Source organism: Phascolarctos cinereus, unplaced genomic scaffold (assembly GCF_003287225.1).
Source record: "Phascolarctos cinereus isolate Bilbo 61053 unplaced genomic scaffold, phaCin_HiC Scaffold_726;HRSCAF=1367, whole genome shotgun sequence".
Lineage (NCBI taxonomy): Eukaryota > Metazoa > Chordata > Mammalia > Diprotodontia > Phascolarctidae > Phascolarctos > Phascolarctos cinereus.
Window position 1 is genome coordinate 182,212,042 of NW_027556098.1, and position 18,110 is coordinate 182,230,151.

At 38.8% G+C, this 18,110-nt stretch overlaps 1 protein-coding gene across 1 annotated transcript in view; it reads left to right on the forward strand.

Moving 5' to 3' along the window:
• Window positions 1-139: 139 nt before the first annotated feature.
• Window positions 140-18,110, forward strand: part of TYW5 (tRNA-yW synthesizing protein 5) — a 29,098-nt gene continuing 11,127 nt past the window's right edge. The window contains exons 1-2 of the mRNA XM_020984906.2: window positions 140-223; window positions 7,668-7,822. Coding sequence (XP_020840565.1) covers window positions 149-223; window positions 7,668-7,822 — 230 coding nt within the window. The 5' untranslated portion in view covers window positions 140-148. The remainder of the gene's footprint in view (window positions 224-7,667; window positions 7,823-18,110) is intronic.

The following is an 18,110-nucleotide window of genomic DNA, read 5'->3' on the forward strand; positions in this document are numbered from 1 at the left end:
ACCGACCTCTCTCTCTAAAGACTGGCAGACACACGGACCTTCTCTCTTGATAATCATGTTTCCGGGACGACTGGACGGACCGGAAATAGCGTAAAGCCGGAAGTGGAGTGGAGGAGGAACCTGAGAAGCCGGCACTTACTTAGGTGCTATGGCGAGGCGCATCCCAGTACCTCAGCTCGAGGGCGTCACGCGCGAAGAGTTTCTGCAGCGCATTTATCCGCAGGTGAGGCCTCCAGCTACGCGCGTGGGGCGCTGGAAGGAGCCGCTGACTTTACTTCTTCATGCTGGACTTGGGCATCTTAGCCCCTCCCGTGGGAGAAAGATGCCAGGGCCTTGAGTAACTCCGGCAGCCCCTTGGGGCGCCTCTGTTAACGAACTAATTACGTAATTATCTTTCTGTCGAAGAAGCAGCCTCGCATTCTAGGTGTGATGCTGGTTCGAATGGGACTTGCTGGCTGCCCAAGGCACTTCTCCGCACCTCATTTCTCTTATTTGTAAGATGGGAAATAAATTATCACGTACATTACAGGGTTGTTGTGAAGCTAAAATGATCTGCTATGTGTGAAGTGCTTTGCAAACCATAAAGCGCTGTAGAAATGTCGGCCCCGGCCCTTGGTTTACGGCTCCGGTGTAGTCGCGGCTGCTCTGGCGCCCCCTGGCGCCGGGGAGGGCGCCCCGCAGCCTTCTCGCTGTGCTGCCCATTCTCTCCAGCTTCAAGAGCTCATCTAGCTTTGGGCTCCTTGGACCTCCCTGAGGGCTTGAGAAGTTCCTACTGTCTACATCTGTGGTGCTCAGGATAGAGCGATGGACTTGGAGTCGGGAAGACCCGAGTTCAGATCCTGCTTCCTACACTTCGTAACTGTGTGACCCTAGGCAAGATGTTTAACCGTTGTCTGCCTCAGTTTCCTCATCTGTAAAACAGGCCCTAACTCCCAGAGTTGGGGTGAAGAAAAAATTAGGTGTTTCTAAAGCACTCTGACGATTTTAAAGTGCTATATATGTGCTACCTGTTACTATTATCTGACAGTCAATTTCTGTATCCCATGTAGTAAGGGAGCTCAGTTTCTGTTCCTCAGGTACAAATAATTCAGGGCAGCTAGGTTGCCCAATGGGTAGAACACTGGGGTTCAAATCTGGAGGACTTATCTTCATAAGTGGGCTCAGACACTTGCTAGCTGTGTGAACCTAGGCAAGTCATGTAACCCTGTTTGCCTCAGTTCCTCAGCTGTAAAGTAAGCTGGAGAAGGATATGGCAAACCACTCCATTGTCTTTGGCAGGAAAATCTTACCCCAAAAATGAGGTTACAAAGAGCCTGAAATAACTGAACAGAGATAGGTCACCCTCTTCCCCTCTCTACTTTCATGGTGCCTTCCCTGCAAAATTGCTTTTCATTTACTCTGTAAGCTTCTTGTAAATTGTCTCCCCAATTAGAATATGAGTTCCTTATAAGCAAGGGTCAGTGTTTTTGCCTTTCATTATATTCCCAAGACTTAATACAGGGCCTGTCCCATAATAAAGACAAGTAAATACTTGTTGATTGACATCTTCAGGACCCATATGCATATTTAAGTTAATGAAGCATATGCCAGTAAGCATTTGTTAAGCACTTAACTATGTTACCAGGCACTGTGCTAAGCCTTGGGGATATAAGAAAAAAAAATGAAACAATTCTTGCCCATATATTCTAATTAGGGAGACAACATGTATACATGTGAATATATACACAATGAATACAAGGTAGTTTGGGGAAGGGGAGCCCTAGTAGCCAGGGGTACCAGGGAAAAACTTCATGAAGGAGTTAGCACTTTAGTTTTTCTGACTAAAGGAGGGTGTGCATTCCAGGATTGGAAGCAACTGGTGCAAAGACAAGGGGATTAGACATGAAGTGTTTTGTTAGTAGTGGCCAATATAACTAGATCACAAAGTGCCAAGGGAAGAGAATGTGTAAGAAGACTGGAAAGGCAGGAAGAGGCCAATTTATATGAGGAGGTTTAAATGTCAAAAAGTTTTTGTTTTGTTTTAGGGCAGTAGGGAGCCTCAGGAGTTTATAGAGTTGGGGGGAGTGCAGTTGGGAGTGCATGATTTGACCAGACCTACACCTTAGGAAAATAACTTGGGTAGCTCTATAAAGGATGAATTGAAGGAGGGAGAGGGGTGATGCAGGGAATCCAAATAGGAAACTTTAACCAGAGGAATGTCTGTACGAGTGAAAAGAGATATGCTGGAAATTATGGAGATAGAAGGGGCAGCTAGGTGGCACAATGGACAGATTGGCAGGTCTGGAGTTAAGAAAACTCATCTTTCTGAGTTCAAATTTGGCCTCAGACACTTAGTAGCTGTGTGACCCTGGGCAACTCACTTGACCCTATTTGCCTCAGTTCCTCATCTGTTAAAAAAAAAATGATCTGGAGAAGGAAATGACAAACCACTTCTTTGCCAAGAAAGCCCAGATGGGCTCACAAAGAGTCAGCCATGACTGAACAACAACAAATGTAGATAGAAACAAGATTTGGCAACTGATTGGATATGTGGAGGTGAGTGAGACTGAGGAGTTGAGGGTGATACTGAAATTTCAAACCTGAGTGATTCAAGAAGTACCATTATGGGGAGTTCTAGCAGGAGATGTTAGAAAGCTATAGTCAGTCAGTACACATTTATTAAGTGCCTGCTCTGTATGGGGCACTCTGCTAAGTGCTGGGGATAAAAAAAAATGCACAAGGAGATCTCTGCTTTCCAGGAGTTTATAACTGGGACTTAAAGTAAACAAGGGAAATTAGTCAGTAGAGGGGAATCAGTCAGTCAGCAAGCATGTATCAAGTACCTGTTTGTCCTAGGCACTCTGTTGCTCTTCTGTTTTGTTCTGTACAAAGAACAAAATCGTATCTATATGAAAGTAGCTTACATTCTAATGAGGAAGACAACAACTATATACCTAATAAATGCAGATAAATACAAAGTTTTTAAGTACGAGGTAGTTTGAGAAGGAGGGCACTAGCAACTGGGACAAGGGAAAGCTTTATGTAGGTGGTGCTTATGCTGTGTCTTGAAGGAATGGGAGCTCCAGTCATAGGATCCGAATCTAGAAGTAGAAAGGACCTCAGAGGCCATCTTATCCAACCTCCTCACAAGTAGCAAGTGGCAGAATTAGGATTTGAACCCAAATCTTTCAAGACCTGCTCTTTCACCCTTACACCATGCTGCTTCTGAGGCAGAGATAAAGAGGGAGTTCATGCTAGGCATGGGGGACATCCAGTGCAAAGGATGGGAGATGGAGTGTCCTGTGTAAGGAAGAGAGAAAAGTCCAGTTTGGCTGGATAGTAGAGTATAGGAGGGAGAGTAATGTCCAGTAAGGCTGCAAAGATAGGTTGAGGCCACATTATAAAGGGCTTTAAAAACTAAACAGAGTAATTTATATTTTAACCCAGAAGCAAAAGGGAGCCATGGGATTGAATGAGTAGGAAAATGACATGATCAGATCTCCACTTAAGAAAAGTTACTTTGGTGGTAGTGTGTAAAATGTATTAGAAGGGTTAGAAACTTGGGGGAAAGAGACCAATTTGGAGGTTGTTGTAGTAATCTAGGAAGGAGGAAATGAGGGTCAGAGCTAAAGTGATAGCTGTGTGAGTAGAGAGAAGGGACAGAAGCAACAGATGATGTGAAGGTTGACAACTTATTGGATACATGGGATGAGGCAGAGTGAGGAATCCAGGATTGTGCCAAGATTATGAATTTAGAAGGTTAGAAAGATGATGGTACCTCTGACTGAAATAAGGAAGCTTGGACAAGGGGGTGGTTTGAGACGAAGGATGGATTCAGTTTTGGACCCATTGAGTTTGTTGTGTCCCTTCTGTATCCAGTTTGAAATGTCCAATAGGCAATTGACAATAAAGGATGGAAGCTCAGGGGAAAGACTGGGGCTGGATATACAGATCTGTGAATCATCTACATAAAAATAGTAGTTAAACCCATGGGGGCCTAGGAGAGAATCTTGGGAGACACCCACAGTTAAGGGGTGTGATACATGTGCTCAGCCAACAAAAGATACTGAAAAGGAGCAGTTAAACAGGTAGGAGGAGAACAAGGACAGAGGAGTGTCACAAAAATCCAGAGAGAAAAAAGTATTGAGGAGGAGAGGGTGGTCAAGAGGAAATGAAATAAAAATTTATATCTTGCCTACTGTGTGCCAGGCATTATGCTAAGCACTTTACAAATATCTCATTTGATTATCACAACAACCCATGCAGGATAGGTAGGTTCTGTTATTATCCCCATTTTACAGTTGGGGAAACTTAGGCAAACAGGGTAAATGACTTGCCCAAGATCACACAGCTAGTAAGTGTGTGAGGCTGGATTTGAATTCAGATCCTCCTGACTGCAGGTCTAGTGCTCTATCTGCTGCACCACTAGGTGCCTACCCGGTAGTGTCAAATGCAGCAGGTAGGTCAAGAAAGATGAAGAATAAGATAAGTCCATAAGATTTGTCAGTTAAAAGATTGTTGGGTCAAAACTGGAAAAGAAGGAAAGTGAAAACAGCAGGGATAATGACCTTAGAAAATAATGAGGGGTGGAGATATTAGAGGTCTCAGTGAAAGCAAAGAAGAGGTGGAATCATGGGAAGTTACAGTTAGAAAGAGGAATGCTAATTAAATAAATGGAATGCTTTTGAGTAATGGTGAAAACTGTTATAGGACTATCCCTACACATGACTCAGCTAGAGTGATGGGAGTTGGTCATGAGATTTAAGGAACCTGAGGAATTGATTGGTTAGAGACTATGAGGGAACATCAATGTGATGCTTATTATGAAGGCAGGAGTTGAGTAGATGGAGGTGGTGAGTAAGGTGCTAATTGAGAAATGAGAGAGAATGACCTGGGGGAGAGAATAAACTACAGCCACTGTGATATGGACTGAGTGGAAGCTTTTTATTGAATGTGCTTCAAAGGAGGAAAAGTTGTGGAATGATAGAGGTAAAGGTAAGTAAAGTGGTGGTGGGATCCTTTTAAAGACCAGTGTGTCTAGGGGAGTGAGACAAGGTATAGTAGCCAATACTGGAGAGGATGGCTAGGGGTATGGTGTTCTGGGGGAAGTCAGGTCTCAATGAGGTTAGTACCTGGAAGAAGTATGAGCGGAAAAAGTCCATTATTAAAGGGAGCACAGTGGAAGGAGTGGGCAAAGTTGGGATGAACATGGGTAGGGTTGAGATGATGAGGATGAGATAATGGGGTTGGGCATAGTTTGGTACAGGAAACAGAAGAGGTCGTAGGGAAAGAGTAGGTGACACATGAATGGTAAAGCTCACAGTTGCAGATGTCAAGGGTTGGTCTCCAATCTGCTGCTGCAGATGATCCTCCACTGGAAGAGGGCTGTAGTGGTGGAGGGTGGTATGTTCCCTTCCCCACCATCTCCATGGAAAGCGAGTTTGAGTCATGCACTATGCCCCACATATTTAGGCAGAAATGTTAGTGATATTACTTGATGATACTTAAAGTACTCTGGAGTTCCTTTCCTGAGAAATGAAGGCAGAAGTATAAAAAAAAATTATTTCATTCTTAATAAAGTATAGTAGTTATGACTGAGGTGAAAAGGTTAGCTTTAGAAAAATCCTATAATGTTATTGTTGGAGCCTGGCTTTTCTACCTTAATTAGAATCTAATGCTCTGCTATTTAGCCTCTGCCGGTGACTTCACTTCTATCACCCATTATTTCTAGTACTCTTCTTGGAGCCTTCATGATCTATCCTCATCTTGCTTTTACTCTTCTCTTGCATTCATCTCTCTGTCTTGTGGCTTCTTTTTACCTAGACTACCCTTCTTGACCTGTATTTCAGCTGAGAGAAGGTTGGACATGGGCCTTAGAGAACTTTGATCTCTTTTGGACCCATTCATCCTAATTTAATTTTTAAGTCATATAAAAAACAATCTAGATGATGCCTCCTAGAAGGATAATAACTGAATTATTTTAAATCCTGAAAAACTTAAGAACTGACCTCCCTGAAGTAAGTTATACAGGCAGTGGGGTATAGAAATCTATCCTGCCCTACAGGAAAAGACAAAGGGAAAGAGATAGGATGGGGGGGGGGTGTAGAAGGGAAGTCAGATTAGGGGAAGGGGAATTCAGAATGCAAGCCATCTTGGCTGGCGGGGAGGGAGGAGATGGGGAGAAAATTTGGAACTCAAATGTTGAAAACTAAAAATAAATAAATTAATAAAAAAAACCTGACCTCCCTGGCTTCCTTTAAATCTCAACTAAAATACCACCTTCTACAGGAATATTTGCCCAAACCCTCTTAATTCTAGTGCCTTCCACTAATTTATCTTGCATAGTATATATATTTGTTTATATGTTGGATCCCCCCATTAGATTGTAAATTCCTCAAGGGCAGGGATTGTCTTCTGCTTCTTTCTGTATCTAGTGCTTAGCACAGTGCCTGGCATATAGTAGACACTTAATAAACATTTATTGATCAGTAGCACCAAGGTATACTTAAAACCAACAGAAGAGGACCAAGTTCCCCATCCAACCACAGAGAGAGACAGCATGATGTGCTGGTTAGAGTCCTGAAGGCGAACTGGGCTTAAATCCCCATATCTGACAAGTATTAGTTGTGTGGTCATAGGTGTGTCACAGCATTCCTGAGCCTCAGTTGCCTCATTTCTATAGGAGAAATAATAATAATATTGTAAAGGTCTTTCTCACAGGGTTGTTATGAGGCAAACATTCTGAGATTGTATCTAAAATATTTTGCAAACTTTAAAGTGCTATATAAACATCAGCTATTAGTTCTGAGGCATTCTTTTTTTTTTTTAAATGAAAAGCCATACTCAGCCCTAGAGTTATAGAGTTAATAGAATTTAAATCTGGATATGATCTTGGAAATCATCTAATAGAGCACCTTCCTTTTACAGATGAAGAAACTGAAACCCAGAGAGGGACAGCTACTTTTTGAACAGGAAATAGAACATAGGTCTTCTAACTCCAAGTATAGTACTTTTGCCATAATACCATTGCATGTACTCAGAATAGTTTCTGATTTTATTAAAATGCTATCCTTATACTTTAAAATAAGATATAGGGCACAATTGCACTTTTTCCTTGAGTTAAATAAAGGCAGCTTACTGGAAGGCAGTGTAGTAGTTTAGGGCTCAGCACCACCAACATTTGCTGTGTGACTTTCTACAAAGCACTTAATTTGTCTGAGGCTCAAGGTTTCTTCTTCTATAAAATAGTTATATACTATGCCACTATCCTGTAGGGTTGTTCAGAAGGTACTTTGGAAAGTTAGACCCAATCTGACATAATTGATTGGTACCACAAAAGCACAAGGTATTAGAAGAAATGACACAAGATAGTTCCACAGGAACAATGTAATAAATGGGTGATTGGACAAATGATGTTATTGTGAAATAGTGGAGTTTCCCACTGGGATGGTAGAGTTTGTGATGTTAAGGCAATATTACATGGTGTAGGCCTATAAACTAAAACACTAAAAAAATTAGAGGTATTGTTATTATTCAATAAGATACTAAATTTGTTTTATATCCCTAATATGCCATTAATAACATCATTAAATTATTTTTGCACCTAATTTTAAAATATCCTGTTTTATTTTAGTGGTATTAAGCAGTAATACAGTTATTCATATTCTTGTTATTTTGATAATCAACAGAGAAAGCCAGTAGTGCTGAAAGGAATTGATCTTGGGACATGTACTACCAAATGGACAGTGGATTACATCAGCCAAGTAGGAGGAACTAAAGAGGTGAAAATTCATGTTTCTGCAGTTCCACAGATGGACTTCATCAGTAAGAATTTTGTGTATAGGTATTCACTTCTAAGGTTTATTGTGGGGATACAAATAACTTTGGAAAATGTTCTAAGTGTTTTTGTACTTTTTGGGTTTATTTTGATCATTATTCATATATACAAATGTGTTAGTGATTTTTCGAGTTCAAGGCTTTAAAAAAATCTAGATTTGTGTCATATAAAGATTCATTTAAAAAAAAATGAAGTACCTTTTTCACAGGATACTCTTTGATTAGATTTCTTTGAGGGAATTACCAGAATCAGTTGAAATCTGCCTTGTAAAAAGTTCTTTCTTCTACTTAAGGACTGTTTACATTTAAACCTGGGCATGTGGTAGGCACTCAGAACTTATTGATTATCTTTAGCCAGATGAGAATCTTTCCTTTAAAGCAAATTTCAGTTTTCTCCAGTGTACTATAATTTTTATCAGTATTCGAAGTTAAAAAATAATTTCTCATACTTAAGTCCTTCACACTGCTAGTCAGTAGTAAGATTATGTATTTAGAACTGGAAAGAACCTTAAAGATTATTTAGTTCAGTGCTTTCATTTTACATTGATTAAAGTAATAACCGACTTTTTAAAAAAGTTTTTAAGAGTGCTCTGCATGATATTTCACAGTAATCCTATGAAATGGGTTGTACAGATATTATGATCTTCATTTTAAGGATGAGGAAACTGAGGCTCAGAGAAGGTAAGGGACATGTCAAAGGTCATAACCTCATGTTACCTGGGACTCAAACCCAGGGCCCCCAACAAAATTTCCAGGTCCTCCGAATCTAAGGACATTTATTCTTGTTCTGTCCTTATAAAGACTATAAGATAGTCAGTTATTATTTTTATATAGTAAAGGAATAGTTACATAAGTAGTTATAGTTCAGTAGCTGACTCACTGCCTTTCTCTCCAGAATGACTATTGTCTTTTTTAATATGGAACTTTCATCATACAGGTAGATGTTCCCTCAAACAATTTAGCTTCCTAGTTCATCAGTCTCCACAGTTTCCCACAATCTACTTCTCATCCACTTTGGCCACAAAAGAGTGGTCACACCCTCGATAACTGCCATCACCTACAAATATTCCACTTTCATGATCAAGAATTCTGAAATTCCTTTTCCTAATGTCACATCATAGCATATCCCATCCTAAACCTTTTCCTGGTTCTCACTGTGAGGACTGCTGGAAGAAGTCTCACAGCTACATTGCCTGGGTCCATCACAAGTGTATAATATCTAATGTCAAATAAGCCTCACTATGGCAGGGCAAAGAATTCCTTTTACTCTTCCCTAATTGATTCTTGAGAACCACCCACAGCAGTTGTTCCAAATTTTTTTCTTCTCTCCTCAAGCCTCCTGTACCATTCTTAGTACCTTCCCCTCAGAAAGTTTCAGTTATAATTATAGCATAAGCACTTTTTTAAAAAAAGGAAATAAGATATACTATTATTTTTTAAATGGGATTTGCCCAGCAAAAAAACCCCCAAAAATAAACCAAAAAAAACCACAACCCAATAACATTCCAGACCTCAGCTCATGGTCCACTTAATTCAAACAGTATTCATTACAACACAGTTTCTTCAAGTTTTTCTGTTGTAGTGAGATTTTGTTGTAGTAAAGATCATTTAAAATCTGTGGACCATGGGCAGGAGTTTAAAAAAAAATTAAGGGCAAATTCTACTAAAGAAATCTTATTTCCTAAAAAGAAAAAAAATCATACTGTAATTATAATTGAAATAAATATTAACATTAATTAGAAGGAAAAGTTAAAGGAAGTGAGGTTATTAAAAGGTGAAGAGTTTGTATCTTTTTATGTTTATGAAAGGCTACATCAAACATTCAAGCAACAGGCAATTAAGTGTCACTTTGTGCAAGGCACTGTGCTGAGTGCTGAAGTGACAAAGGTTCTTACATTCTAACAAAACAACAAGCAAATATAAAAATATATACAAAATAAATACGAGGTAATTCTTGTGAAGAGAAGGCACCAGTACTTAACAGCTAATAATTATAATAATAATAGCTAACACTTAAATAGTGCTTACTCATGTGCCAGGCATTGTGCTAAGCACTTTACAAATATTATCTCATTTGATCCACACAGCAGCCCTGGGAGGTAGGTGCTATTATGATCCCCGTTTTACAGTTGAGGAAAACGGAGGCACACAGGATTAGGTGACTTGCCCAGGGTCACAAAGCTAATAATTGTCTGAGAATAGATTTGAACTCAGACTTTGACCTGAGTTTTGGAAGAAACAATTCTAAATTCTCATTCTAAATTCTAAATTAGAATTCTAAAAGAATTATATTCATAGTGACAAAATTTGACATCTTCCTTATAGTCTCATTTCAGATAAAGGAATTTTTCCTAATGTCTTAAACATTTGTGCTTTTAGAGCCCAGGAGTCCTGGGTTCAAGTCAAGCTCAGCCATTTATTTATCCTGGGTTTGTTACCTGTTTCTATGATTTTATTTCCTTATCTGAAAAATAAGGACAATAAACCTGTCCTTTGCCTAATAATAGCTGACCTTTCTATAGTCTTTTAAGATTTATATAGCTGTATCCATATATCTATATAGATAGATGGATATATATATATAGGCATGCATACACACATACCAGAAACACAGGGGTTTTTTTGTTTTGTTTCATGGGTTCATAAAATTATAGACTTAGAGCTGGAAAAGACCTCAGAGTGAGGGTCACAGGTACATACCAGAAAATTTCAGCACGAATCAAGAGTATTCTTGATGAGGCTATTAGAAGAGAATAGACAAGCTTCACAGGTGGTATTCTGCATACAAGCTACATCGTGCCATTATGTAGACTGAAAGATGTAGAAAATACAAGATTCTAATATTCTTGTTTGTTGACTATAAAAAAAACCAAACAGTTCATTGATAGAGTAAAATGTTGCCTTAAAGAGTCTTCTCTGAATAGATTTCTCCTGAGCTTATGTCAAAATTATGCAAAGTTACTTAAAATATATAACAATTAAGATAACCTTGTTTGACCTGTTGATAATGTCAAGCAAGGCATAAAACATATGGTCACCAAAGATAATCCCCAGGGAGGAGATCTAGCCCAGAATCCAAGTTGAGAAGGCATTCCCTATAGATGGTGAGTTCCTTCAGATATTCCTGTTTATCCATGACATTGTACTGATCGCATCAAGTCTTAGTATACATTTATAATCTAAAGTAGGAAACATGTAGTATTTCCTAAATGACTACTTAAAAGAGCTTGGCCTAATTATCCCCACTGGAAAAACCAAGTGGATGAAAATGCCTTTTTTCTCTAGACTATGAAATGTAATTAGATACACAACTTGTGTGTGCCTTTGTATGTGTTTGTGTGGAGAGACACTGCAAATGGATGATGAGTGCTGCCCAGAACTGAACAGGAGGATGAGTGGGCTAGATTGTTTTTGATTAACTGCAGTTTTTTTAATGGTCTCAAGCTTCTCCATAAAACAAAAGCTTATGTTTTTAATACCTATAGTCTTCTGGTGATATTGTTTGACTCTGAGCACCTGAAGAGCTGAATTTGATGATCACCGAAAGATCAGTGGAATGAACAAGATGGGTGTGAGCAGGCTGTAATATGTTGTTGTTGTTTAGTCACTTTAGTTGTGTCTGATCCTTCATGACCGTATTTGGGGTTTTCTTGGCAAAGATACTGAAGTGGTTTGCCATTTCCTTCTCCAGCTCACTTTACAGATGAGGAAACTGAGGCAAACAGGGTTAAGTGACTTGCCCAAAGTCACACAGCTAGTAAGTGTCTGAGGCCAGATTTCAACTTAAAAAGATCAGTATTCCTGACTCTAGGCCCAGCACTCTATCCACTGCACCACCCAGCAGCCCTGTAATATATTACAAACAAGAAATAATGTAGAAGTAGTATAAAGGATACCATGAAAGGAATGTATAGTTAAAAAATTAAATAAGACATACGGTGAAAATGAGAGATAATTGATAGATTACTAAGAGATAACCTCATGCTATCTGCAGACAGCAAAGAAATTGGCATGCTGGGTGGATCCCCTGTGGTGAACTTAGGGGATGACACGGACAAAAGCATCACTGGATAGGCAGGGATGGATAAGTTATTACATGCCTCATTGGAGGGAATACCCCCATAACTGTTATGTTTGAAAATTAAGGTAAACTGAGAGACAAGATTCCGAGCATGAACAATTTATTAGTTAGACTAGCAATAACCAACAATCGGTCAGTGGCCTTCTCTCAATGACCAAAGACCCTCAGTGAGGGGCTGACAGGCTCTTTTAAAACTGGATGTGTCTTCCTTCTGATTGGCCTTACCGTATATCATTTGGACCTCCCCTCACAAAGGTCAGACAATCCTGATTGGTAGAAGTGTTAATGAGGAGGTGGGAGGAGAGTCACCTTACCTCCTCCCTTCCTGTTCAGAAAATGGAAATAGACCTCAGATAAAGGATTAGGTTGCTGTCCTTGGGAGTAGTCTGCACAGCTCCAACCCTGAGGCTACCTGGCTACCTATGTATCCGGTGGAAGTAATTACAAGACAAAAGCTTAACCTTTAGTCAAATCTCCAGAATGCTGGTGAAGGGTAAAGTTACTAGGGTAAAGTGTTTATGTGGGAGATAATTGAAGCTTTGCCAGATTAACTATGTCTTAAAAATAGAATTAAAATCAGTTTTCAATTTTACATTATCTCAGATGCATTATAGGATTGGACTGTGCTTACTGTGCCTTCAGATGTTTTCCTGGCGAAAACCAGTACTGAATTATTTTCTACATACCATGGGAAGAGTATTTTAAAGTACAGCCCTTCACTTATTATTAAAAGAAAGTTGTCTTGGTAATAGAAGTTTTGTAAATTTTTTAGTCATTAAAAAGTTGAAAGTAATTAGTTTCATATCATTTTGTTGATATTTCTCTTATTTTGCACAGGCAAATTCTGCTAAATATCCAAACTTGGAAGCTTTAAGTGCTGTCATGGGATAAATTCATCATGGTATTTATGTCCATGGATTTTATTAACAATGTCAGGTTCAAAAATACACAAACTCAGAATTCTGAGCATGTGCAGTTCCCAAGCTTCTGAAATACCATGCAGGTTCACCAAGACTTTGGTTTAGAGACAGTCAAACAGAGCTTCTAATGTCCTGAGCCATTCCTTTCTCATTAAAGGTTTAAGCTTCCAAAGCATTCTTCAATCCTTGGTGCCTTTGAATTTCTCACCATTATGGTTTTCATCTATAATAGAGCACAAATTAGATTTAATTGCTGTAAGCTTCTCTAAGAAACAGTAAGCACTGTTCACTTCTCATTAGTTTAAAGGAGTAAAAAAAACCCTTCTGAAATGATGAATGTTTGCAGCCTGTAGTTAATGATGTTTGTTTTCAAGAGGGGTAAATGCTAAAAATATAATCACGTGGTGTTCGAACATCATTTTGAGTTATCTTCACCTCTTCTCAGATCTTTTAAGCTGATTAGAATTTGTTCTAAAAATATGTAAAATCCTGAGTTTTCTTTTTTATCTTGTATGACTTTTTATGTAGTCATACACAGTACAACTAAGTCAGGATTATCCATTATAATAAAGCATAGATAATAAAATTATCCAGTAATTAAAATCATAATTTTGACAACAGTTTCTAACTGCTATCAAACTACTTAACCAGAGCAATTAAGAAATAGTTAAATTTACCTTGGCACTACATGTAAACATAGGTAAATATACTGCCTGCCAAACAAAGGCTTGTCCAAAAAAGTAGTCTAAAAATGAACATCTTTCAATATCTATGATTTTATTATGGATCTATAAAATATAAAGTACTATTTCAAATCTGTAATTGCATAACCTTCAACAGCCATTCCTTGGTTGTAAACATAGCTATTCTATTGACTTGGCCATCATTTCATGTACTATAATTTGGATCATTGTTTTAAAATTAGAGTTGCGTTTTGACTTTATACCCTTATTTTTGCGTATATTCAAATTCATATTCAGTTCATTTGTTTTGTATGAGGAACATTATTCATGACTTAATACTAGAGGAAATAGAAACATGTAATGGTACTATTTAGGTATTTTAATGGGGAGGGAGAATGTTTTAAGTTTTAGAAAATTCCAAGAAAACATTAACATTAACAACTAAAATAAAAACCTGTTAAGAAATTGGTAAAGGAAGGGACCCAATATAAGAACACTCCCCAGTTCCCCAGGAGTTTATATAAAGCATAGTCTTGTGGCAGTATTAATAAGTAATTAAATGACCATATTATCAGTAGTATACAGATGAAGGAAGTAGAAAAACTAAGGGCTTCTTATGATTGTAAGTTGACTATATTCATAATAGAACACCAAAAAAGTGTTTTCTTCTGCTAATTACTTGTAAATTTTTTAATATGCTGAACCTTTAAAATTTCATAGAAATTTAAAACTGGAAAAAGATGGGGACAGAGCCAAGATGGTGGAGTAAAAGCACTGACTTACCTGAGCTCTCCCCCAAACCCCTCCAAATACCTGTAAAAAATGGCTCTAAACAAATTCTAAAGCAGCAGAACCCACAAAAAGACAGAGTGAAACAAATTTACAGCCCAAGACAACCTCGATGGTTGATCAGAAAGGTATATCGTGCCTGGTGGAGAGAGGAGGGCAGTTTGGTGTGGACTCATAGGCCACAGCAAACCTGGAGCAGACCTTAGAGGACTGAATCATGGGCATCTGTGGGTTTCTCAACCCATGAATGCCAAAGACAACTTAGAAGGTCAGTGGGAAAAGACTATGACTGTGGTGACAGAGAAGCTTGGTCTCAGCCTCAGTTCTGGTGCAGCCCCAGGTCAGTGGCTGCTTCGGGAGCTTCTAGACCACAGACTGAGGGGGAATTGAGTGGCTGATCAGAGGGGGATTACAGGGATCTCTCTCTGCTGGTGCAGGATTCTCTTGCTTTACCCATGCTTGGATCTGGGTCGCAGTTCTGGGTGGTGGTCCTGGGGTGAGGAGGATTGCTGGCATGGTAGAGCTTGTAGTGGTGGTGCAGAGAAGATACTCCTCACAGTTCCAAGGCAGAAAAGAGTGCTTGTGGTCACTTATAGACCAGAGCACAGGCCTGGAAAGGAGTAAACAAACACCTCGCCCTTGATCATACCACCTTGGAAGAACTGAAAATTTACAGGTCCCTAGAAGTATCTCTGAAAACAGCTGCACAAAACCCCCAAAGCTTGGGACAGTACATTCTCCACACTGGAAGCAGACCCTTACCTTAACAAAGAGTTTAAAACTCAAGTAATTGGCTGGGATCGTGAACAAAAGTGCAAAAATAATCAGACCATAGAATCTTTCTTTGGTAACAAAGAAAATCAAAACACACAACCAGAAGAAGACAACAAAGTCAAAGCTCCTACATCCAAAGCCTCCAAGAAAAATATGAATCAGTCCCAGGCCATGGAAAAAGCTCAAGAGGAATTTTGAGAAACAAGTAAGAGAAGTAGAGGAAAAACTGGGAAGAGAAATGAGAGTGATGCAAGAAAATCCTGAAAAACAAGTCAACAACTTGCTAAAGGTAAAGGAGACCCAAAAAATACTGAAGAACATAACACCTTAAAAAATAGCCTATCAAATGGCAAAAGAGGTCCAAAAAGCCAATGAGGAGAAGAATGCCCTAAAAAGCAAAATTGGCCAAATGGAAAAGGAAGTCCAAAAGCTTACTGAAGAAGATACTTCCTTAAAAATTAGAATGGAGCAATTGGAAGCTAGTGGCTTTATGAGAATTTAAGACACTGTAAAACAAATCCAAAAGAATGAAAAAATAGAAAACAATGTGAAATATCTCATTGGAAAAACAACTAACCTGGAAAATAGATCCAGGAGAGAGAATTCAAAAATTATTGGACTATGTAAAAGCCATGATCAAAAAAAGAGGCTAGACATCATCTTTCAAGAAATTATCAAAGAAAACTGCCCTGATATAGTAGAACCAGAGGGCAAAAATAGAAATTGAAAGAATCCACTGATCACCTCCTGAAAGAGATCCCCAAAGGAAAACTCCTAGCAGTATTATAGCCAAATCCCCAGAGTACCTAGGTCAAGGAGAAAATATTGCAAGCAGCCAGAAAGAAACAATTCAAGTATTGTGGAAACACAAGATTTAGCAGCTTCTACATTAAAGGACCACAGGGCATGGAATATTATATTCCAGAGGGCAAAGGAGATAGGATTACAACCAAAAATCACCTACCCAGCAAAACTGAATATAATCCTTCAGGGGAGAAAATGGTCATTCAGTGAAATAGGGGACTTTCAGGCATTCTTGATGAAAAGACCAGAGCTGAATAGAAAATTTGACTTTCAAATACAAGACTCAAGTGAAACATGAAGAGGTAAACAGGAAAGAGAAATCATAAGAGACTTATTAAGGTTGAACTGTTTACATTCCAGCATGGAAAGATGATATTTGTAACTCATGAGACCTTTGCCAATATTAGGGTAGTTGGAAGGAAAAAATTATGTGTGTGTGTGTGTGTGTGTGTGTGTATATGTATATATATATACATATATATACATATATATTATGTATATATATATACATATATATACATATATATACATATATATGTTTATATAGAGGGCACAGGGTGAGTTGAAGATGACGGGGTGATATCTGGAGAATAAAATTAAGGGGTAAGAGGGCATTATACTGGGAGAAGGAGAAAGGGAGAGGTAGAATGGGGTAAACTCACATAAAACAGACAAGAAAAGGCTTAAAAAGTGGAGGGGAAAAGGGGGGGAAGGTGAGAGGGAATGAATGAATCTTATTCTTATAGGATTTGGCTTAAGGAGGGAATAACATACACACTCTATTGGGTATAGAAATCTTACCCTACGGGAAAATAGGGGGGAAGGGAACAAGAGAGCAGAGGGATAATAGAGGGGAGGGCAGATTGGGGGACGGGGTAATCAGAAACAAACACTTCTGGGGAGGGACAGGGTCAAAAGAGAGAATAGAATAAATGGGGGGCAGGATAGGATAAAAGGGAAATATACTTAGTTTTTCACAACATGACTACTATGGAAGTGTTTTGCATGACTACACATATATAACCTGTATTGAGTTTCTTGCCTTTTCAGTGAGGGTGGGTGGGGAGGGAAGGAGAAAATTTGGAACCCAAAGTTTTAAAAACATATGTTAAAAAAATTGTTTTCATCTGCAACTGGGAAATAAGAAATACAGGAAATGGGGTACAGAAATCTCTCCTGCCCTACAGGAAAATAGAAGGGGAGAAAGGGATAAGAGAAGGGGAGGAGAGGTAGAAGGGAGGGCAGATTAGGGGAATGGGTATTCAGAATGTATGCTATTTTGGGGTTGGGGAAGAAGGGATGAGATGAGGAGAAAATTTGGAACTCAAAATCTTGTGGAATGAATGTTGAAAACTAAAAATAAATAAATTTTTAAAAAAACTAGAAAAAGACTACAGTAGTGAAAACACCTTGCTGTGTTTAATGATTTTTAGCTCCTTGCGTACTTTTTGGAATGCAGTTATAGAAAGTACTATCATTAAATAAAATTAACTGTTAAGATTATTGCCAAGGGGCAGCTAGACAGATAGAGCACTGGCCTTGGAGTCAGGAGGACTTGAGTTCAAATGTGGCCCTCAGACACTTGACACTTATTAGCTGTGTGACCCTGGGCAAGTCACTTAAACCCCATTGCCTAGCCCCCCCCCAAAAAAAAAATGATTATTGCCAAGCAAGAAGTTCACTTGTTTAAAGAAATAAATGCCACACATAATCTCTAATGAATTTTGTATTTTTTCTATAATACTAAAATTATCTCTTTGTAGAACAACTTATCTCATTATGTTGAATAGGTGTGTTCGAGAAAAAAAATTGTGTTTGATTAACCAAAGTTCCATGTAGGAAGGAAAGAAGGAAGGGAAAACAGCATTTATTAAGTACTCATTATGTACCAGGTACTGTACTAAAGTGCTTTTGTACTCCCAGTGCACTGGGAGGTAGCTAGGGATAGTTATTATCTCCATTTTACAGATGAGGAAACTGGGGCAGTGTTGAGCTGAATTTGAATTCAGGTCTCCCTGATTGCAGGCCCTCTAGCACTCCATCTACTGTGCTACCTAGCTGCCTCTGCAACTTTTCGATAAGTTTTTAAACTTATTTTACCATTTCAAAATTGAAGGTGCTTTCTGGGTTAATGGAGCCAAAGAGAGAAGAGTCCTTTCTGTATGAAACTCATCTGATGATAGCAGAATAGCAAGCAAGAAAGGGAATGGCTTCTTTGTCAGCTTGTCACTGGAATGGCTGCCC